At 40.3% G+C, this 20,229-nt stretch overlaps 1 protein-coding gene across 1 annotated transcript in view; it reads right to left on the reverse strand.

The window, feature by feature from the left end:
- MORC1 (MORC family CW-type zinc finger 1) overlaps positions 1–20,229 on the reverse strand; it is a 182,259-nt gene that overhangs the window by 33,542 nt on the left and 128,488 nt on the right. The window contains exons 18-20 of the mRNA XM_025866329.2: positions 16,504–16,569; positions 15,231–15,476; positions 10,869–10,976 (exon numbers count right to left, since the gene is read on the reverse strand). Coding sequence (XP_025722114.2) covers positions 10,869–10,976; positions 15,231–15,476; positions 16,504–16,569 — 420 coding nt within the window. The remainder of the gene's footprint in view (positions 1–10,868; positions 10,977–15,230; positions 15,477–16,503; positions 16,570–20,229) is intronic.

Below are 20,229 nucleotides of genomic sequence, written 5' to 3' on the forward strand. Positions count from 1 at the left end.
ATCAGACAAGACGGAAGCATCCAAGATTAACCAAAATGACAGCACTCTCGGTAGGGAACTTTTGTTGGTGGTGTTATTAGCACAGCCTCGTGAAATTAACCGTTTTTGCATTTTATTGTTTAGTTCTCTTTGAGCCATGCCATATAGAGGTTGTTTCCATGAGGGTCAGATGTGTCCCCTCACTCCAAAAATGGTACTTACACAAAGCTTTCCCATCTATATTGCAGGAGAGATTATTTCTTTTCCTTTCCTGTATTTTCTTTATTCTTTGGCATACAGATGTTTAAAAGATTTTGGATAAACAATTCACAGCTACAGTACTCCCTGTTAAGTAACACTGTAAATATCTGAGTTCATAGGATGTTCTTTTCTATCACAATACACTTGCGGCTTTGAAGGTCTGAATTTCTTCAAGCTGAGACAACAAGACATACAGCTGTCTTTTCAATGACACTATTTGTATATTTTGATACTGCTTACAACGCTCTTTCATATACATTACTTCATTTCATTACAGAAGTGTTCTTCAGTCTCTTAGGCTTAACTGTGTTTCATACTCTGCAGTTTGGGGATATCTCTTTCCTAAGATTTTACCTCAGTCATGAAATAGATAACTAACCTCCCACACAGTAAATGAGATTATAGTCAAGTTTTAACATGCGGTTTTAGATACCTTAATTAAAATTATGTTAACAATGAGCAGAGCGGGATTTGTCAGTTCTCCAAGGGCTGCAATGGATCAGCATAATATCCACAAGCTCAATTTTGTGAAGTATCTATTTAAGAGGATAAATAAATCATAAATAAGTTAGAGAGAGGGGGAAAAAACATACCACAGTCAGCCGCGTAGCACTTCTCTAATTCAGCTGTTGTTAGGGATGCGTTAAGAACTGGTTGGTATCACTTTACCTGCTTTCTTTCCTTCTATTTCTTTGCCCCTCGATCTCCACCTGTATCATTATCAAGGACCCAAAAAGGCTACCAGACCAGTAACGCCTTCCTGCCAAACTCAAAGGGCCTTTCTGTTTTCACTCTTCCACAGTGAACGTTATGTTCTAGGCTCCCCTCTCTCATCCATAAATTTATTCCCTAAAGTTGAGTTCCCAGTATGGGTCAGACGCTGTTCTGATAAAGAACGCAAAGTCCCGCCTTTATGGAGCTTATTTTCTAGTGAGGGAAAAATAGATGTTAAGTAAGTAAAAAGATGGATATGTGATATGATGTCAGGTGACATTCAGTTCTGTGAAGAGAAGTGACACAGGTAAGAGACCAAGAACAGCCTAAATCCCCGCACCGAGCCCAGCTGCCTGTCTGGGCCTCGCTGTTCCCACCCCTCCATGTCTCCTCTCCACCCACTTCTCCACAACCACGCCAGGTGCCCTCCTCTCTCAAGGTTAGGTTTGTTTGCTGTTGATCTACTTGTTCTTCAATTTTTTTCTAGTTTTTCTTCACGCATCCTTCACTTGGGCCTTTCGTGCCAACTCCATACAGAACTGTACTCCCTCACCCTCACCCTCACGCTTCCTCCCCCTTTCCTCTGCTTTCCTTTCCTCCTGAGCACTTGCCACCATCTAACCTGCAACACAGTTTACTTATTAGTCTTGTCTGGGGTCTGGCTCCCGACTGGAATGGAAGCACCAGGAGGACAGGGAGCATTGTCTATGATCTTCTCGTGGTATCTCCAGTATCGACGACAGTAACTGACACTCAGTTTACTCACAGAATCACAGAAAGTCCTGACCAGACATGCATGTTGCTGGGGGCTGGGGGGCAGGGGAATCCAGGAATTACAAACATCCAAGGAAAAGTCAGGAAAGCAAAAATAAGCTCGGGGTGTGGAGGCCAAGGAAGGCCGGGGTGGCCACGGTGAAGAGAAAGAAGGGATGAGTGGTAGGGGATGAGAACTCAAAAGAGGTCAAGGCCAGGTCACCTGGGGCCTTGGAGGCACAGCAAGGACGCTGAATTCTGGTCGAAGTGTGAGCAGAAGCCATCGGACGGTTTTCAGTGGGAGAATGGCATGACCTATCTTTTGGATGAAACAGATTTTTCGACTGTGGATGCCAACAGAAGCAGTGAGATCATTTACAGGGCTATTGCTGTAGCCCTGACGAGGGATATTGGTGAATTCGCCAGGGTGGCGGCTGTGGAGGAGATAACACAGGTATACATTCAAAGGTTGACTGGGCAGGACTGGCTGACAGGGTGCGTGCCGGGTGTGAAAGAAGGAGAGGAATTCAGGATGCCTCCTAGGCTGGGGCCTGAGTAGCTGTGAATGGTGGTGCCATTTATTGAGATGAGGAAACATGAAGAAGTCTCTTGCTGTTCCTTCTTCCCTTGAATTCTATAATCTTCTGGGTCCCAAATCTCCTGGGATCTTTATTTTTCTGCCCACACTTAATCCCTCAAACAAACCTATTAAAAGTTCAGGGGTCCAACCATTCCCCTTATGCAAACAATGGCCTGATCAGCATCACCAACCTTAACTTTCCACCTTTGCTCCAGTTTGCTTCCAACAGACTGCATGACACTTGCAGGTTTTGCTGGAACTTCAAATCTTCAGCCCCACGGGTACCCACTCCGACCCCCCGTCAGCTCTTCTCTTCCTGCTTGCAACAGCATGCTGTTCCTGGCTGCCATCTCCAAACTGCTCTCCCTGCTTCGTCTTCCATGCTCCCCTCCAGTGTCTGCTCTGCTTTCCTCCAAATGGTTCCATTTTCCTTGTCATCCTTATACTGCAATTCTTAAGCAGCAGATCCTACTTGATTTTTTGGTCTTCTTCTCCTCCGTCCAGTACAAGAGCATCACCCCAACTCGATTCATTTTCCTACACAAAATCTCCATGATCCAATGTTCCTTCTCAAAACGTTCCACAGGTCCTGACTGGTTACTACCTCAAGTACAAACTCTGTACCTGGCTTTCAAAGCCCTTCTCAATATGATTCTAAGTTATGTGAACATAATTTCAGTACTTCTTAAAAAACACCCTCTGCTCTAACCAGAAGGCTGTCCTCAGAATTCCCTGTAAGCACCTCCACACCTTGGCCCGTGCTGTTCTCTCTACGTGGTATGCCTCTCTTTCCTTCCCTCTTGTGTTTCATACCTTTCAAGACAAGTATAAGGTCTGCTCTTTCCAAAATGTCCTTTTCAGTTACTCCAGACCATACTGATTTCTTCCTTTCTCTGAAACACTATTACTAGCAAATTGCAAACAATTTTTTATTAGTATTAAGAGCCAAGCATCTTACCTATGTAGCCCAGATAAGACTGGGATCCTACAGCGGCCTTGATTCTTACATGATACTTCAGAGCAGAATTTGAAACTTGGGTCCACCTCCCCAAAACAAATCCAACGCTACAAAGCACTAATAAATGTGCAGAATTTACTAAAGACATGTATTGACAAATGGCAGAAGTGTTTACATAAGGCAAAAATCTATTTCAAATAACCATGAAGCACCTCTATTTCTATGTCTTCGACTGCTGGCTGCCTGCTCACCTCTCTCCGCACACTGCCCCCTCCAGCCTCTCCAATTCTGCAGTACCATGTTTTTTGGCTTCCGGGATGCCCTTCCTCCTTCCCCCAACCCCTCACATGCACCCTCCCAGCTCTCCCTTTGCTTCCACAGAACAATTTCAGTCTCTCAATTTTCATTCTTTCCTCCCATGTCCTGGCCCAACCAATAAAGGCTGAACTTGCCCTCTTCAGAATTACAGAAAATGGTGTTTAAAAATGTTTTTCATAACACAAATAATTATTTTCATTCTGTCACATATCATCACATTAATTCTCGTAACAATCTTGAGAGTAGGTAAGATTATTTCCATTTTATAGATAAGAAAACAGAAGACCATAAGTTGATACAACCGGTAAGTGGCATGTAGGTCTGACTTTGAACTTGGGTCAGTCCGTCAGAGCGCAGAGTCTGTCAACTTTCTGTAAAATAATGTTAACAGGTGGTTTTGTAAAAATCTCTTGCAATTTTCCTGCTCCTTTAGAGCAAGGATCATATATATATATATATTTGGTGTCTCTCAGAATCTGATATAGTATTGTTTATACATTTGTCTTAATTGGTACATGGTCGCTGGTAGTCCACACACTGGCACTTGAATATTCAGGTTCATAAGTTGCTCCCGAGATCGTCCTTTGGGTCAGGGGCTGTATCACATGCTGTCTCTGTGTCTGTTGTAAGTCTGTAAGTCCGCTGGTGAGCTGATGAATTATACTGTGGAGAGTGAGTACAGCCATTTTTTCCTCTACAGCCCTTAGGGCAGCTCTGGTTTGCATCTCCTAAAGGAGTTGGCTCTACCTGTGAAATTTCTGATACTGTTAGCACCAATCACAGCATTATGCAAGTTCAGAGGCAACGGTAACATCATCAGCCAGGAAAACTTAAGAAATGGCCTGCTTTTGAAATTAAGGCAACTTCGACCATCTGAAATCATGTTCTTGCAATACCATTGCAGTTTCCCCTTAAAAAAACAATTTCTGTTAGGAATTGAAAAATGATGCATATTTAGGGTGAAAGCAGCTGATTTAGGGACTGGTTATGCGGGTTACTTGCTTTCCTTCCTTTTTTAGCCGCACTTGGGTTACTGAGTCATCTTTTAACTTCATTGTCATATAGTACTGATGCCAAAACAGAGGGCTTATAGCTGTTTTTTCTGGGGGTTGTGGTGTGGTTTGGTTTTGGCTACCACAGAGCATAGACCCAGACACTGGAGACTCATCAGCTATTCCAGATGGCTCCCAGCTTGTCTGACATACCACAGAGACCCTGTCAGTGGCACTAGAGATTCAGAACTGGTTGATGACTTCCCTGAGCTGGATTCAGCCTCTTTTGAAAGATGTCCCCAAAGAGCTAACGAGGCATAACTGTAATAAAGGACTTCATTCTGAGACAGGAAGATGGCTCCATCCACTCATTCCTTTATTCATATGTCTTTCCTTAGCCCCACAAAGTTCCACATTCTGGGCTAGACACTGGAGGTTACATCTTTCATAGCAAATACAGAGACTTCCCTGCCAAACTCTTAAAATACATCTGTCAACGATCTGGTCATCAATTTTTTTAAAAAATATCTGCAGATTGGGAAAAATGAAATGAATCCATCTGCCAATCTGTTCCCGAGACCAGGTGCAAGCCAAAAAAAGGCCCACATGACCACAGCGGGCAAAAAGGCTCAAGTCAAGCCAACCAAAAAGGTAGTAGGGTTTCTGCTTACTAACTAAGCACGTCTAACCCAACTTGAAGTAACCATGACAGGTGTTCTTTCACTGTCTTAGCAACCTGGGTTTGCCACTGATATTCAGAGCAGAAAAAGAAAAAAAGATTATTATATAATTCAGAAAAATGACAAATACCAGTATTTAGGAAGAAGGTAAATGTTGCTTCCTATCAGAATCAGAAAATATGCATAATGTCAATTTGGAGCACATGATGAATAAAAGCATGCACAAGGGCAACAAAAAGTTGATACTTTTATGCTCTGACTCCAGTCTCAGAAAATTATTCCCACTCAACTCAACTTCTCTGACTTACTGTTGGCATTGGTAATGTTATTCTCCTGGTATTCCTGAATTTTGAATCTTTCTTCAAATTGATCATTTGCTTTTCTGACCTTCTGCTATAGCCTAGCAACCTAATTTTCCCAGTCCCCTTTCAGAACAGACCCCCTAGGACATCTAGTCTGTACAGTCTCTTCCTATGGCTCATCTGGTGACATAACTTGAGACTGTTACCTCTTTGCTAGGATGCTCGATAATCTAGTCCCACTGTTTTGCTTTTATTTTCATTTCTTCTATTAAACACGGTGCAGTGCCAGTTGATCAGATGGCTTGATTTTGAGGGACACCAATGTGGTATGGGGCTCATAAGCCAAACTTTTGCCTGGAGTAAAGTTGAACTGCCAATATATCACATAGCAGTGCGCTCGAGTTTTGAACTGATCTTAGACAAACTCTTAATTACAACAGTACCACAGGGCAATGCTCTAGTAAAGCAGAACTGTAGCAACCTTCACTCAGACACTGATCCCCCTGACAGAGGCTGGTGCATCTACAGGGGGTGACCTGAAAGAATTTCTACTTCCTTCCCATCTGGGGTTAATGGGGACAAATCCGAACTTTACACATGGGTTTGGAAATGCCTGAGACAGAAAGAGTTCAGAATCAGGGAGGGCAGGGTATGTGTTTTGAACATGGAAGATGAAACTTTATTGGATAGGTCAGATTTAGGGTGGATAAGGGGAGACATGAGCTAAAGGGAAGTTAGCTTAATGTGGGCAAGGACTGTGGACTGATTTTTTAAAATAAATTCAAGACTCTTGCCCGGAGAAGGCCCATCTATGGAATTTAGGAAACCAAAGCCAAAATGCTGAACGTTATTCAATGCGGTATCTATTTGTACCTTGAAATCCTCGCCCCTGAGTAAAGTCTATCTGTGTACTCCAACCAACCTGTGTGGAATGGGCTGGGTGAACAGACACGGAGGACAGTGCAGGGAGATGGAGGATGAAGGGAGAAGTCATAAGGAGACGTGGTTAAAAAAGTGGGAGGTCAAGCTCAACAGCTAGGGTTCAAGGTGACCACTTCCTGGCAGTGTGACCCTGAGCAAGTTTATTTTCCTCACCTGTAAGATGGGGATGAAAAGAGAATTTAACCCCTCAGGTTAAATTCAGAAAAATCAGATGAGATGATACACATGAAGCATAGTACCTGAATTTCATCATGGCCACAAAGAAAGAGGAAAGGCTCACCCCACTAACAGACACATACATAGGAACACACACGGAAGAATTTCCGAATAAAGTTTTACAGGGTCAGAGATAATAAATCTGGATCACATCAGTTCCCCTGAAGGTGTGGAGGGGACTGTACCTGTGCTAACGAGATCATGAGAAATAACGAAAGAAGTTTGCTGCAGTGCAAACGGATAGCCCCACACGTAATGTCTCCAAGGGTCCAACAGGGAGGCTACCTAGGGCATTTTGAAGAGGTTTAAGATGTTCTTTAAAAACTCCTCATTATTTTTACAACAGTTTTTTAATCTCTAGAAAATGCCTAGAGTTTTAACTGAGTCCCAGTTGGAGACTTCCACGGTGCCAAATGACAAGCAAGGTCTGACCAAGAACACTCTCACCGCATGGACTTTGAAAATGAATGTACTGTGCTGGCTAGAAGGCCAGGTAGAAGTTAATATCAAGAAGGAAAAAAAATGCCAGAAGCAACACCAGCAAACTATGGGATCAGAAGCAACTGGAGAAAAGGAAAATGAAGCCCAGTGCTGCATGGAGGATCCGGGAGCATGTTGAGTGTGAGACATGGTGTGGAACAAAGACAAACCTTAAAAATGACTAGAAAATGAGCATTATCTCAATGAGAAAAGAAATAAAACAAAAGAATATGTTTTTCTTAAAAAATAGCTTTCAGGGGCGCCTGGGTGGCTCAGTCGTTAAACGTCTGCTTTCAGCTCGGGTCATGATCCCGGGATCCCGGGGTCCAGGGATCGAGCCCCGCATCAGGCTCCCTGCTCTGTGGGAAGCCTGCTTCTCCCTCTCCCACTCCCCCTGCTTGTGTTCCCTCTCTCGCTGTGTCTCTCTCTGTCAAATAAGTAAATAAAAAATCTTTAAAAAAAATAGCTTTCATAGACCATAAGCCTTGGAGAGAAAAGAAAATGAAGAACATTCAGTCAAGAATGGGGCGGAATGAAAGGAGGAGGGACTTAGGAAAACAGGTCCAACTGCTGTAACCCTGAGCCACAACAGACAAGATGATCTGGGAGAATGAATGATACCATGGCGGCAGTCACCAGCAGCGGTCAGATTCAAGAGAGATCTGAACAGCCACCAGTACTCTCATCATTTCAGGCGAAGTTGCACAACTCTCAGTAGGACAGCCCGAGGGAGGTGTGCCCGGAACTTGGAAAAGAGAAAAATGAAGTACACTACTATGAAAAAAAATCCGTTCAAAAGGCAGACGGACAGACACGGCTAAGGAAAGAAGGCACTTAAAGGAACAGACTCGTTCCCCATTCAACGTGAGAAAGATACGCTCCTAGGAGCACAGGTGGAACAGGGCCTGGGAGCTGGGCCAGTGCCCCGTTTAGTGGTATAGCCAGTCACGTGGGTAACATCGTCACTGTCATGCTTTGGGGGGAGGGTGCCACGGCAGCCTGTCTTAGCTGGAAACCTTTTAAATATTCAGGCACATAACTCACCAGCAACCGTCAGCCCATAATTGGGCCGGCCCATGCAGATTGGCACAAAGGGAGAGAATGCACGGTGTAAGCGTGTGCCTTCCAACTCGATGGAGGCGGTATTTATCTTTCAAATGACCCAGCTGCTATTATGATATTATACAACAGTCCCATCAGTTTGGATAATGTGAAATCATCCCTGTGAGGTGGGCTTTCTTTGATGTGCTGAACATATATTTCTCAGCCTATTACACTTGAAAATAAGGCCCTGGGCCCCAGTAAATTCACCAAAATAGTAAAAACCACCCGGTTGCAGGGACATGAGAAGTGCCCTGTGTAGTAGCTAATTCTGCTTCTTTAAGTGATAACCTCTCGCAGCACCGTTGGTCCTGAGCGCCTTCCTTCTTGAAATGAGACAGGTGCAGAGTCAGAATTAAAGCATATGTGCGCAGACACACACAACGGAAGCACCATAGGGAGACAAGAATTGGGTAGAAGGCCAGGGGTTAAGAAGAATTATTTTTAATTTATGAGTTTAAGAAAGTACAAACACTCAGAAGCAATTATTTCCTACTGGAATTACTGCAACTACAGCCAAACACAGAAATTAATGCGCATCTGTGGATAATTCATATTTATCGAAATAAACCAGGCACCCTGAGTCTGAGAACAGACTTCCCACGAGGATCAATGGGGCACGAATACATCCTAGCCCACCCCCCAACACACACACAAGTAACATAAAACTTGAGAACTATTACATAAAAAGACAACAACAATTTGAATATAAATGTCATATGTAATTTATGAAAAAGTTCTTGCTAAAAGCTGTATGCAAAGCTTAGGGAGGTGACAGAGGGAGGGCTACGTGAAAAACATGCCACCAGGATTCTAGAAAGCAGGTGGGGACTGACATGGCTCACAGGGGCAGCGACATCATGTTCTCTACAATACTAGTTGCATTTCCTCCTCCTTTCTGGTTGTTGATTAAATTTTGAGTCTTTTCCTTTTGAAAAATACTTTGGTGTTTCCTTTCTTCACATCCTGGATTTACTCGTTCCTTTTTGTCACTATGCAGGTTTTTTCCTGCTCCCTTTCACAAATGACTCCTAGACCTTCTCAACATCCCTTCAGATGGCCTCTTAACGCAATGACAGTTTATGGAAGAAGCCATGTGATGCCTGGGAGTAAGGGGGCAGGCAGGGAACGTGGATGAGATAAGACTGGCTGTGAGTTGGTCCCTGTGGAGCTGGGAAATGGGCACACAGGAGCTGATGGTTCTATGTTTGAAATATTCCATTATGAAAAACATTTTTTAAATAAAACCTCCGTTATTGTTATACTGTGTACCTTCTGACAATGATTTTCTGCTGATGGGCACAGACTTTAGGCTGAAGTCAGAAGACATATGGTCTTTATTGGCTTGCTGGTAAATAAAACCTAATCCACAATTCCAAATAGCGTTTTGAGATATCTCACCTAAAGACAGGTACAATGAGACCAGGCCCTTTCTTCTTTGGAGCGGCGGGGGGGCGAGGGGGGAGAAAGAGAACGCACATGTGCACTGGGGAGGGGGGCAGAGAGTGAGGATCTTAAGCAGGCTCCACACCCAGCATGGAGCACGACGCAGGGCTCGATCTCACGACCCTAAGATCATGACCTGAGCCAAAATCAAGAGTCTGACCCTTAACTGACTGAGCCACCCCGGCAAGGCCAGGCCCCTTTCCAAATACCCTCCCATATATTATCATGTCAACAAACAGCAACCATTTAGGTGACTATAGTTATTCTTATTTAAAGTTTAGCTATAAGCTTCTTGATGGTCAAAGTAAAAAGAGAACTCTATAGTGAGCAATACAATTCATATTCTAATAAAAGGAAGCAACAAGTAGATTTTTTCCTGACACTAAATTCTAATGTCTAAATGAAGTTTTAAATTACAGTGCAAAGAACACTAAGTAGCATAATGGACAATGTCTTTAACATGGCTTCACAGATGCAGTGTTCCTCACATGACCAGTCCTTGAGTCAATTCTTCCTAAATACCAAAGGCTTTCTTTCACACATGCATCAGTGAGGTAAAGTGAGTCTGCTGGGATCTACAGGTCAGATACAAAACTCTCTGGTAGTGACTACCAAAGTTAGAATCAGGGGTACACCTGATTTCTTGAGCAAACAGAAATACATCTGTATTTCTTGAATAGACTTCTCTAGGGCTTTTGGCAGTGGCCTAACATAAGTCAGTTGAGAATTAGACTTTCTGGTGGGGATCCATATTATAAATTACAGAAAGGGTCATATGCTTTGGATTTGGGCATGTAGGTTTCAAGCTGACCTTCAAGTTATATACGTATACATATCATTTATATGGATTTGCATACTATTAAACTTTCTCACCATGACAACTAAAATGAAAAGCTTCATGGATTAGTAGTCAGGACATACAAATCCCAGTTCTATTTTCACTAGTTTCTATAGTCTTGGATATGTAACTAACTTTTCTGAGTCTTGTTTCTTCACCTAAAAATTAGGTTATTTAATTAAATGTTTCAGTTACTTTGAGGTACTAATATGACATGCTTCTTGAATTCCTCTAATCTTGAATTCCTCTAACCTTCATGAATGTGAATCAATCTCAAGGTGCCATTTAGCCTATGAAATTTATCTCACCAGGATTATATCTGGATAATCGCCATTGCTAGTTTCAACTTCAATCAAAGCCTGGCATTCCTGCACAAGGTTTTGACTCTGCTTCCTATTCATTTCCCAAGAAGAGGCCTATGGCAAGATATTAACAGAAAATATACAAGAGTTAGGAGAAATCACTGGTACACATTAAACCACATTTATTCAGCCTCTATTCAGTTCTGTACACAAGCAAACTTCTGTAGGATAAACAGGAAATCCAATTTCTGATCTTTGCCCTCAAGAAGTATATTATGTAGATAAGCACTTGCAAAAGTTAAGTAACAATACACAACAATAAAATAAGAGAATCATAAGGCAAATTAGGTGTGAAACGAGTGCTTCAGACCATGGGCCTCACCAGTGAATCAAAGGGCTGGTAGTATTCTGCAAACGATCTCCATGAATTACTGCCCATACACTGAATAAATAACATCTCATATGGATATACACATTGCTCTTAAAATTTATGTAGATGTTGCCGTGAGGACATAAGATATTCATTCATTTCAAATATCTATGATGGCTTTCTCTTATATAGTTCTTAATCAATAGATTCCAGGCATGCCTAGTATTACGTGAGATGTCTGTGTCATTTTTTAAAAAAGATGTCCTCATACTTGAAAAGATGGGAAACAGCGGTATGAAAAATGTATGATGCAGGCAAAGGTCTCCTTTGATTGGAATGGCTACCAGTAGACTCTCAGCTTCTCAGGAGCAAGAACTATGTCAATCTCTGAGACCTCAGCACCTGGCCCAGCATAAATGCTTAGTATATGTGTGTTCAGTGGAATAAATTAACAAAGGACACTGAGAGAAAATTAAAGGGAATTAAAAGCTGCAGATGTAGGAAACAATAAGAATATTATTTTTACTGGGAGCCCTGCTTTCAGGAGATGGGGGGAAAGTTGTTGAGGATAAAGAAAGCGGAACCTTCTGAGAAACACAGGGTGTGATAAAAACAATTCTCTAGGAAGAATAATTAATTAATTACCTGTGTTAATAAAGCTGAACTGTGGTACATTTAAGTTAAAATATTAGCTAATTCCCAGAGCCATTGTTTTGGTTTTTTTTTAAGACTGTATATTTAAGAATTTTATTTATTTATTTTTCTTTTTATTAACATATAATGTATGATTTGTTTCAGGGGTACAGGTCTGTGATTCATCAGTCTTACACAATTCACAGCATCCAGAGCCATTGTTTTCAAGCTTTTGGAACACATTAGAAGACTGACTCGGGCATATCTGCCTTCCTAATTCCATCTACTTAGGCTATGTTAAAATTAGTAACACTTCCCAGGCCTCCTCTGGCAGTGGTAATGCCCAGTGTGCTTACTGGACAGAATATTAGAAATTTACTGCAAATAATCCTCAAGTAATTGAAAGTTGTTTCAATTGCAGTTTAAAACTTGGTTAAATTCATTTTTCAAATGTTCGGGAATTCCAGAGTCTCCTGATCTATCTGCCCCAATTCTAGATTTTTGTACAGAACATCTTCTGAAGTGAAATTATCTTGTTTTTCCAAGAGTTGACATACAGTAACCTGTCTCCATGTCTTCACCTTCCACTTGCAGTCAGTCCATTCTAATCTCGTTTCTACCCCCTTCACTCCAACAAAAACAATAAAATTCTTCCTAAGACCATCCCTCTTACCCCTAAGTCATTAAGTAAACGGACTTTTTTAGGCCTTTCAATAGAATCTAGCCTCTCTGACTAACTCTACTTGAACTGACATTTCCCCCTCTTGGCTTTAATGAGGAAACAAGCGCCCGGTTTGCCCTCTTCCTGCCCGGTCAGTCCTTCACCATCACCGGGGCACCCTGACCCCGACAGCTAGCCATTAAGATGGTAAAATCCCTCAGGCTTCTGTCCAGTCTTTCTTCTCTTCTTACCCTTACTCCTCACTTGGCATGTCCTCTTCGAGGTGTCAAACTATGGAAAGTGATCTCCCCCACAAAAGACCCAGCCACCTTCTAGGAGGCTCCATTTCAGAGAATGGAACCACCATCCAACCAGGTGCAAGAGCCAGAAATTCTGTAGTCCTTGCCATTTCCCTCTGCTTCTCCTTCTATACCCAATACATCACCGACACAGGTCAGTGTCTCCTCCTCAAGACAAACACACAAGTAACAAATGCACCCACTCCTCTCTGCTTGTCTGCCATCCCCCCAGCCCCATTGGCCAGTGTTTCCCCAGGAGACCACTGTTAACAGCCCCCTGACTGCTCCACCTGCATTCACAGCAGGCATCCATACTCAGCCAACAGTCTTTTCTAAATGAAGATCTGATCACACCACTTCCTTTCAACGGTGTCCCACTGCTTTTAGGATAAATGAACCCCTTGTCAAAGCCTATAGGACCTGCATGGTTCTGGGCACTCCCTACGCACCTCACACCATAGCCCCTTTCCATGTCTCTGCCCTGCCCGAGCTTCCTTGTCTTCTTAAGGTACTCTGAATTCACCAGCATCCTTCTTTAGCACATGTCTGCATTGTCTGGAAATGCTCTTCCTCTCTTTTACCCATTTAATTGGAATTCAATCCTAAAAAATTCAGTCATCGTTTTTTCAGGATTTTTCATCACTTTTTCCCATTCAGTCCTCCCAGGAAGGGTCAAATCCCCTATTATAAGTACTCATGCTATTAAGTCATTAAAAACTGCCACAGTAGCAGTTTACATTTGTCTAATTATTGGATTGTCTGTCTCTGTGGAAGTTTAATGCAAGTAGGGACTCTATATGGGTTTGCTCACAGTTAAATCCCCGTAGTTGGCTAGCATACTGAGTGGCACATAACAGATGATTTTATACACACACACACACAAACACACACACACACTCAGTGAATCTTTATAGTTAAAGTCTAAAATGTGTTATTTTAACACCTGGGCACACTTCAACTTCTCAATCACTTCTATGTTTTCAGAGCATACAACCTACTCATAAAATATGTCAACAAATCCCAAATCTTGAAATTGCCCAGTTAATGAGTGGAAATCAGGCTTAAAGGAGATATGACTCTAAAATGATATAACTACCTTTTATATTATATACATGCAGTACTTTAGACACAGCAAAGGTTAAATAAGTATCTTCTGAATATATGAACTTATATGTATAAAATTCAAAGTAATTATGACAAATAATTCTGTCGATTGTAGACAGTGTTTTTCTATAGTCTTGAAGAAAGATTTAGGGCCCAAACTTCAAAATTACAGGGAACTGAACTTCAAATATTTTAAGAGAATGAGCTACTCAAAAATAGAATGAGAAAGGTTACCTTAGGAGGTAATAGTTTTTTGTCACTGAAGATTTTCTAGAAGAGTCTCTACACCATTTGCCAAAGATTTTACAAAAGAACACGTGAGATATTTCTGCAGTGTAACAATTGTTCAGAATAATTCCTTTTGAAAGAACCATGCCTAAAATATCTTGTCTTCCCCAATGCTTAACACAGTAACTTTACACAGGGCAAAGTTCTGTAGATATTTGCTGATCAAATTAGTTTACTGCTTTCAGAGCCTATGGCAATTTATTTGAATATTTTCTCTGGTGGCCCATCTCTACCCTTTAAGGGTAAATTTCATTTGGGGAAAAAGTAAAAAGGCATTAGAAATCAAATTTGATGAACAAGGCAGATAAACTAGGCAATGCATTTCAGCTTATACAAGATTTTAAATGGTGGTGAGATATTGTCTGTTATCACCTACCACTGAATCTGGCACGGGGTAAATGACCACTGAACTGCAGGTTTTCTTATTATTATATGCTAAATCTGAAAGCAAGTGCTCAAAAAGGAATTAAATAAGAATAATATTGTAAGAATGAAAGTGCAGTGATTCTTTTAAAAGAAACAAACTCATTTGGAAATTGTGCGGTGGTACGTTCGTTAAAATCAGTCTCACCACTTAACTGTATTACCAAGATTATATCCCGTTTTCCCTGCACTGCAGGGGTAAGTACCTATTGTAAAATTTGGCTAAGCATTTTTTCTATAAAGTGTTGAATGCAGAATCCTCAAGATTACAGGCTCATCCTATATGAATATGTTTCTCTTAAATACAGATTTTAAATCCTTTTCCCATACAGGCCTTCTTTGGGGCCTGTCAGATGGTTGAGCATCACACACTGCACTGCTGTACTGATACTAGCCTCTGACATTTCCTCCAAAAGAGAATAGAGAAGAAAAAATAGAAATTGGGACCTTGTCCTGGAAACTCAGATGACAATGAGCATGCTATAATTAGAGTGCTTTAAAAACGTGAAAATGAAGCAAAACCTTTGCCCAGTGCTATTTCTGGAATAAGTGAATGACTATACATTCTGTGAATAAGAAAAGAAAAACACCTGGGACCTCTGGGCTAGACTGATGTTTGCCGGCAGGGCGGCTAGACGTCTGTGCCGTTGAGGCTTCGGTTTCTTCTGTGGAGACTTCTTCATAATTTTATCCTCTGCAATACACTCCACATCAGAGTCTGTCCCTTCTGGGTTCCTTTTCCAGCCTCTGTGGCTGACAGAAAGCTCAAAGGAGGCAAGAGATTCCTGCTTCAAGTTATCGCCCCAAGGCCTGACTTTCTGAGTTTTTGTATTTTCCTGGAATAACAAAGAACATGTTTTCATTTTTTGGGAGCCAGCTTATTTATAATTAATTATCATTTCCCTCAAAACCTTATGACATTAGGCGATACTTATTACTAAAAAACACTTTAAAAAGCAGCAGTGTGGAAAACAGGCTTTAGCAAATATCTACCACTGTAATAGCTCATTCATGAATTTTGTTCAGCAGAGGAGGCCTGAGCCAAGAAATCTTCTGATTCTGAGGACGCAGAAGACTACAGACAGAACATAGTATGCTTCCCGACTTCCTCGCAACAGAGGTTTACTGGCTTTTGGTTCCTATATGTCAAAAACCTGGTGCATATATGTCAGTAACCTGGCTAAAGGTTGGCTGGGGTATGTCAAGCCTATCATCTGCCCATTAAGAAATAAGAGTAACTAAAATTGCAGAGTTTTCCGTGTGTGTGCACTCACGTTCGTGTGTGATTGGTTTAAGTGAAAAGCCCTAAAGGTCAAAAAATATTCTCTCTAAAATTTAAATTTTAGATAACAACAGACATTGGAGGAATATAATAGGACATATAGGAAACACAAGAAACAATGTAGGAATTATATATACAACATATTTCTAGGCAAATATAAATCTATAGACTGAATCAGTCAATGTCTCTTTCTATATATATGATTACATATATACATATACACATATATAACCATAGAAAATATGGAAAATACATTAAAATATTTAAAATGGTCATCATTATGTAATGTATGGTGACTAACATACTAAAATTTTAAAAAAATAAAAAATAAAATGGTCATTTCCAGAATGTAAAACAATGAGTGATTTAAATTTTCTTATTTATCTCTTACTTTATTTTCTAAGTTTTTCCTAATAAACATGTATCTAATAAGACAAAAAAAATAATGGCAGTTAAAAACATGTGTCAGTGCTTCACTCTCTGAACCTCATTAACCATGGTGACATTTGGCCCTTGATAAAGTCTTACCCTTCATATGGGAAACATGACACAAATGGCTAAATCCTACTTTAATTACTCACCTTAGATGCTGAAGTTTGGCAGGAAGTGGTGAATTCAGTGATCCTACTTGTTGGTATAAACTGAGGCTTTTATGGAAAAAAATCATTAGATAAATGTAAGTAAAAATAACTTTCAACTGGAATATTACAATAATCCAATAATCTTCATTTCTTAAAGGAGTTTCAAGGTTGCACACCCTCACTGGTAATTGGTTAAGGGGTCCGTTTAGACACACTGCAACAACGTTCTGATGAGTGGTGAGTGGGTAACATAAAAGAATGCAATGGTTTGTCAAAGCATTATAGATCAGACGTCTCATGAGCAATTTCAGGGAACTGCTGTATCAAACATGCCTCCAAGCCCCTGTCTGTTTTTTCTGGAGACCCTTTGTTCCCCACTTGCAGGTCCCAGCATCTGGAATGAATCCTGACCTTCAGCAATAGCTCTGTCTAGTTCAGAGCTCGGGCCAGAGCTTCAAGGGACTTTTGAGGGTAGACTGGCCTCAGCGGTATGCCTAATACCTGGATGATGCTTGTGCTCACAGGCACAGCTAGAGAGAGAGGAAGCATTTGCTCTCCCTGGAAAAGAAGTACCTTTTAGACTAATATTTTGATGTGATGATGTTCATGTTAAAATGATGAGATGTTAATGAAGTACAGCGAGAGAAGATAAAGAGTAATACAGGCCCTGCACCCCAGACTCAGGTTCATTCCCCTTGGGATGCTAGCCTGGTTAGGGGACTGCTTGGACCTCCTTTATGGTAGTACATCCATTCATATTTACTGTGCCACAAACACCCATGGGGTAACCAGCTCAGTGGCCAGATTCTCTAGGACATAAAATTTACTTTCCTCTTGTAAGTACCCTACCCCAAAAACTGGAAGTCCCAACTGATTAAGGGTTGGTTCTGCTCTCTGCTGAGAACTTTTCCGATGTGGATGGCCTGCATAGATTTTGAGATGGTGCCTTTTCCTCTGTTCTGAGACCCAAATGCCTCTTGGAACGTCCTATAAAATGCAGGTATCTTTCAAGACAATCTTTTCAAAACAATTATTTCGCTGCTATAGCTGCACCCGCCTTCAACCAGTATTTCCTAATGCATTCCCTCTCCTGACTAGTGACATCACCAAACACCTAGACACCAAAGCTACGTTAGCTTTAGTCCATCACCCTCAACCCTCTCCACCTAATCAGTGATGAACGTGTGGATTTCTCCACTTAAATCTCCTTTAAATTCAAAATTTTCCCTAGCCTCATGTCACCATATTGTTTTAAGGTTTTTATCATCTCTTGATTGAACTATTTTCTATAATCTTGTTTTTCTTGCTTTCTTCCCTTCCCCCTGAACCCCCAAAGGAAAATTTCTTTATCTTCTATAACCCCATAGCATTGTTCCTTTTTAGATGTTTATGCAGATAATATATTCACATGGAATACACATTTTTTTTTAAGATTTTATTTATTCGACAGAGAGAGTGAGAGAGTACAAGCAGGGCGGAGTAGTAGAGGGAGAGAGAGAGAGAGAGAAGCAGGCCTCCTGCTGAGCAGGGAGCCCGACACGGGGCTCGATTCCAGGACCCTGAGATCATGACCTGATCCAAAGGCAGACACTTAACCATCTGAGCCACCCAGGTGCCCCGGAATACACATTTTTAAAAGTATATTTTTAAAAGGCTCCTTACTACTCCATTCTTCATTTGTCCAGTTCACATTCCACTGCTATTATTTTTCTGTTTATCTTTCCAGAGATACTGTTTTAATCTCATACAGAAGCATATATAAGTAAGTTTTTCCCACCTTTTCTGAGGTAGGGAAAAATGGTAGTATATTATACATGCAGTCTGCATCTTGCTTTTACACTAAGGATACATCCTAGAGATCTTTATTAGTACTTAAAAAACTTCATTTCCTTTTACAGATGCATGATATTCTAATGTATTGTTGTACAAAAATTTATTTAACCAGACCCCCTGATAAACATTTAGGTCTTCTCAATATTTTACTCTACAAAGTATTTTGTAATGACATGTAAAATAGGTAATTTTGTAAACAAGTAATTTTGTATTTGTGTATGTCTATATAATCAATTTCTAAAAGTGCAATTTCTGGATCAAAAGGTATATGCCTTTGTAATTTGGATAGACACTATCGCATTGTCTCCATCAGGCTTTTTGGTGGTTCAGCATATAGTCATCCTTGTGAATATTTCAAGAGCAGTGATAAAAAAGACATTCTCTATTTTGAGAGTAAAGAGTATAATCAATTATATATACATTATTATTATATATTATTGGCTGTTTAGATATTCCTAGGTTGAGGGCCAATTAAAGTTTCCTATTACCAGCATGACTGACTCTTTTTCCATGTATCATTTGTAGGTTTTTGCTTTATGGAACTCAACGTTAGCTGATATGAGAGATTCATAATGGATACATCTTTATTATAAACTGAAGGCTTTAGCCTAATTTAATGCCCTTCCTTGCACATTTAATGTTTTTTCCCTTGAATTCCAAATTAATGTTAGGCTGGACCCCATTTGATTTTTGTACATTTGTTTGAAATCACATGTTCAATCTTTCTGAAATGCCAATTTAGATGGGTGTCTTCTAAACAGCACAGGATCAAGGTTTGCCTTGTGATGCAACCTCAAGTTCCTTGTTCTTTATTAAGGTAAGGTTTAGGCCATTTGCATTTATTGATACCATATATGTGGTTGGTATTAGCTGTCATATTACTTATTTTGTTTTTATAATTTCTCTTAAGTTTTTAATGATACAGTCCATTTTCTTTTCTTTTGTGTGGGTACCTCTTCTGATACTATACAGGGTTTTCCTTTTCCCCCAAGGGGCTACCATTACAATGATAATTTTATAAAACCCTTATTAGTTCTTTCCATCTTCAGACAGTATCTGTAAGTTTCCTACTCTGGATGATGACAAAATTTTTCTCTACCTTCTTTTCTTCCACTGTCCGATATTTACTGGTATTCTCTTTCTCCATATTTACATCACTACCAAAAAGTATGCTTAAATTGCTTCAGTGATACCTCTTGATCTCTTTATAGATGAGGCAAACACATTACCTTTCACCTTCTCTCATCCATGACTTCTTTTTTTGTTAGTTGAATTATTTCTACGTTGCCAGGGAATTTACATTCAGTTTGGTACCTAAGGTTACATATGGTTTAGACTATAGTTTAACTACAGTTATAGCCTATAGTCTATAGTTAAATATAGTCAATGCCTATTTCCAGTTTTTTTGCTGTAGAATTTTCAGGTATCTCTTGGCTGGCTGAAGTTTGATCTTGTTTTCCTCTAAAAGGGATTTCTGGTTTTTTTTCCTGTTTTCAAAACTATTTGTTTGTAGGCTTTTTATTTGAGGGGTGTTGTGATGAATATAAAATTTTGGGTTTATACCTCCTTTCCTTGAAGGTCTTATAGTTCTTACTTTACTACCACCTGAGCAAAGTTTTCTGTAGAAAATTTGAAGCCAATCTGAATTTTTTGTCTCTATAAGTGATTTGATCTTTATGCCTACTCATCAAAACACTTTACCTTTTTCTGTACAGTTGAGTAACTTTTCTAGTGTATGTCTTATGGTTGACTATTCTTGGGATAGTCTACGCTAAACATGCAGTGTACTGTTTCAAATATGTAGCTTCAAGATTTTTTGTTTTTAATTCAAAGTTTTCCTGATGTATATCTTTATTTTTTTAATTATTTTATTATGTTATGTTAGTCACCATA

Source organism: Callorhinus ursinus, unplaced genomic scaffold (assembly GCF_003265705.2).
Source record: "Callorhinus ursinus isolate GAN/ISIS: 27379988/994484 unplaced genomic scaffold, GSC_fseal_2.0 scaffold1, whole genome shotgun sequence".
In the NCBI taxonomy this organism is placed as follows: domain Eukaryota; kingdom Metazoa; phylum Chordata; class Mammalia; order Carnivora; family Otariidae; genus Callorhinus; species Callorhinus ursinus.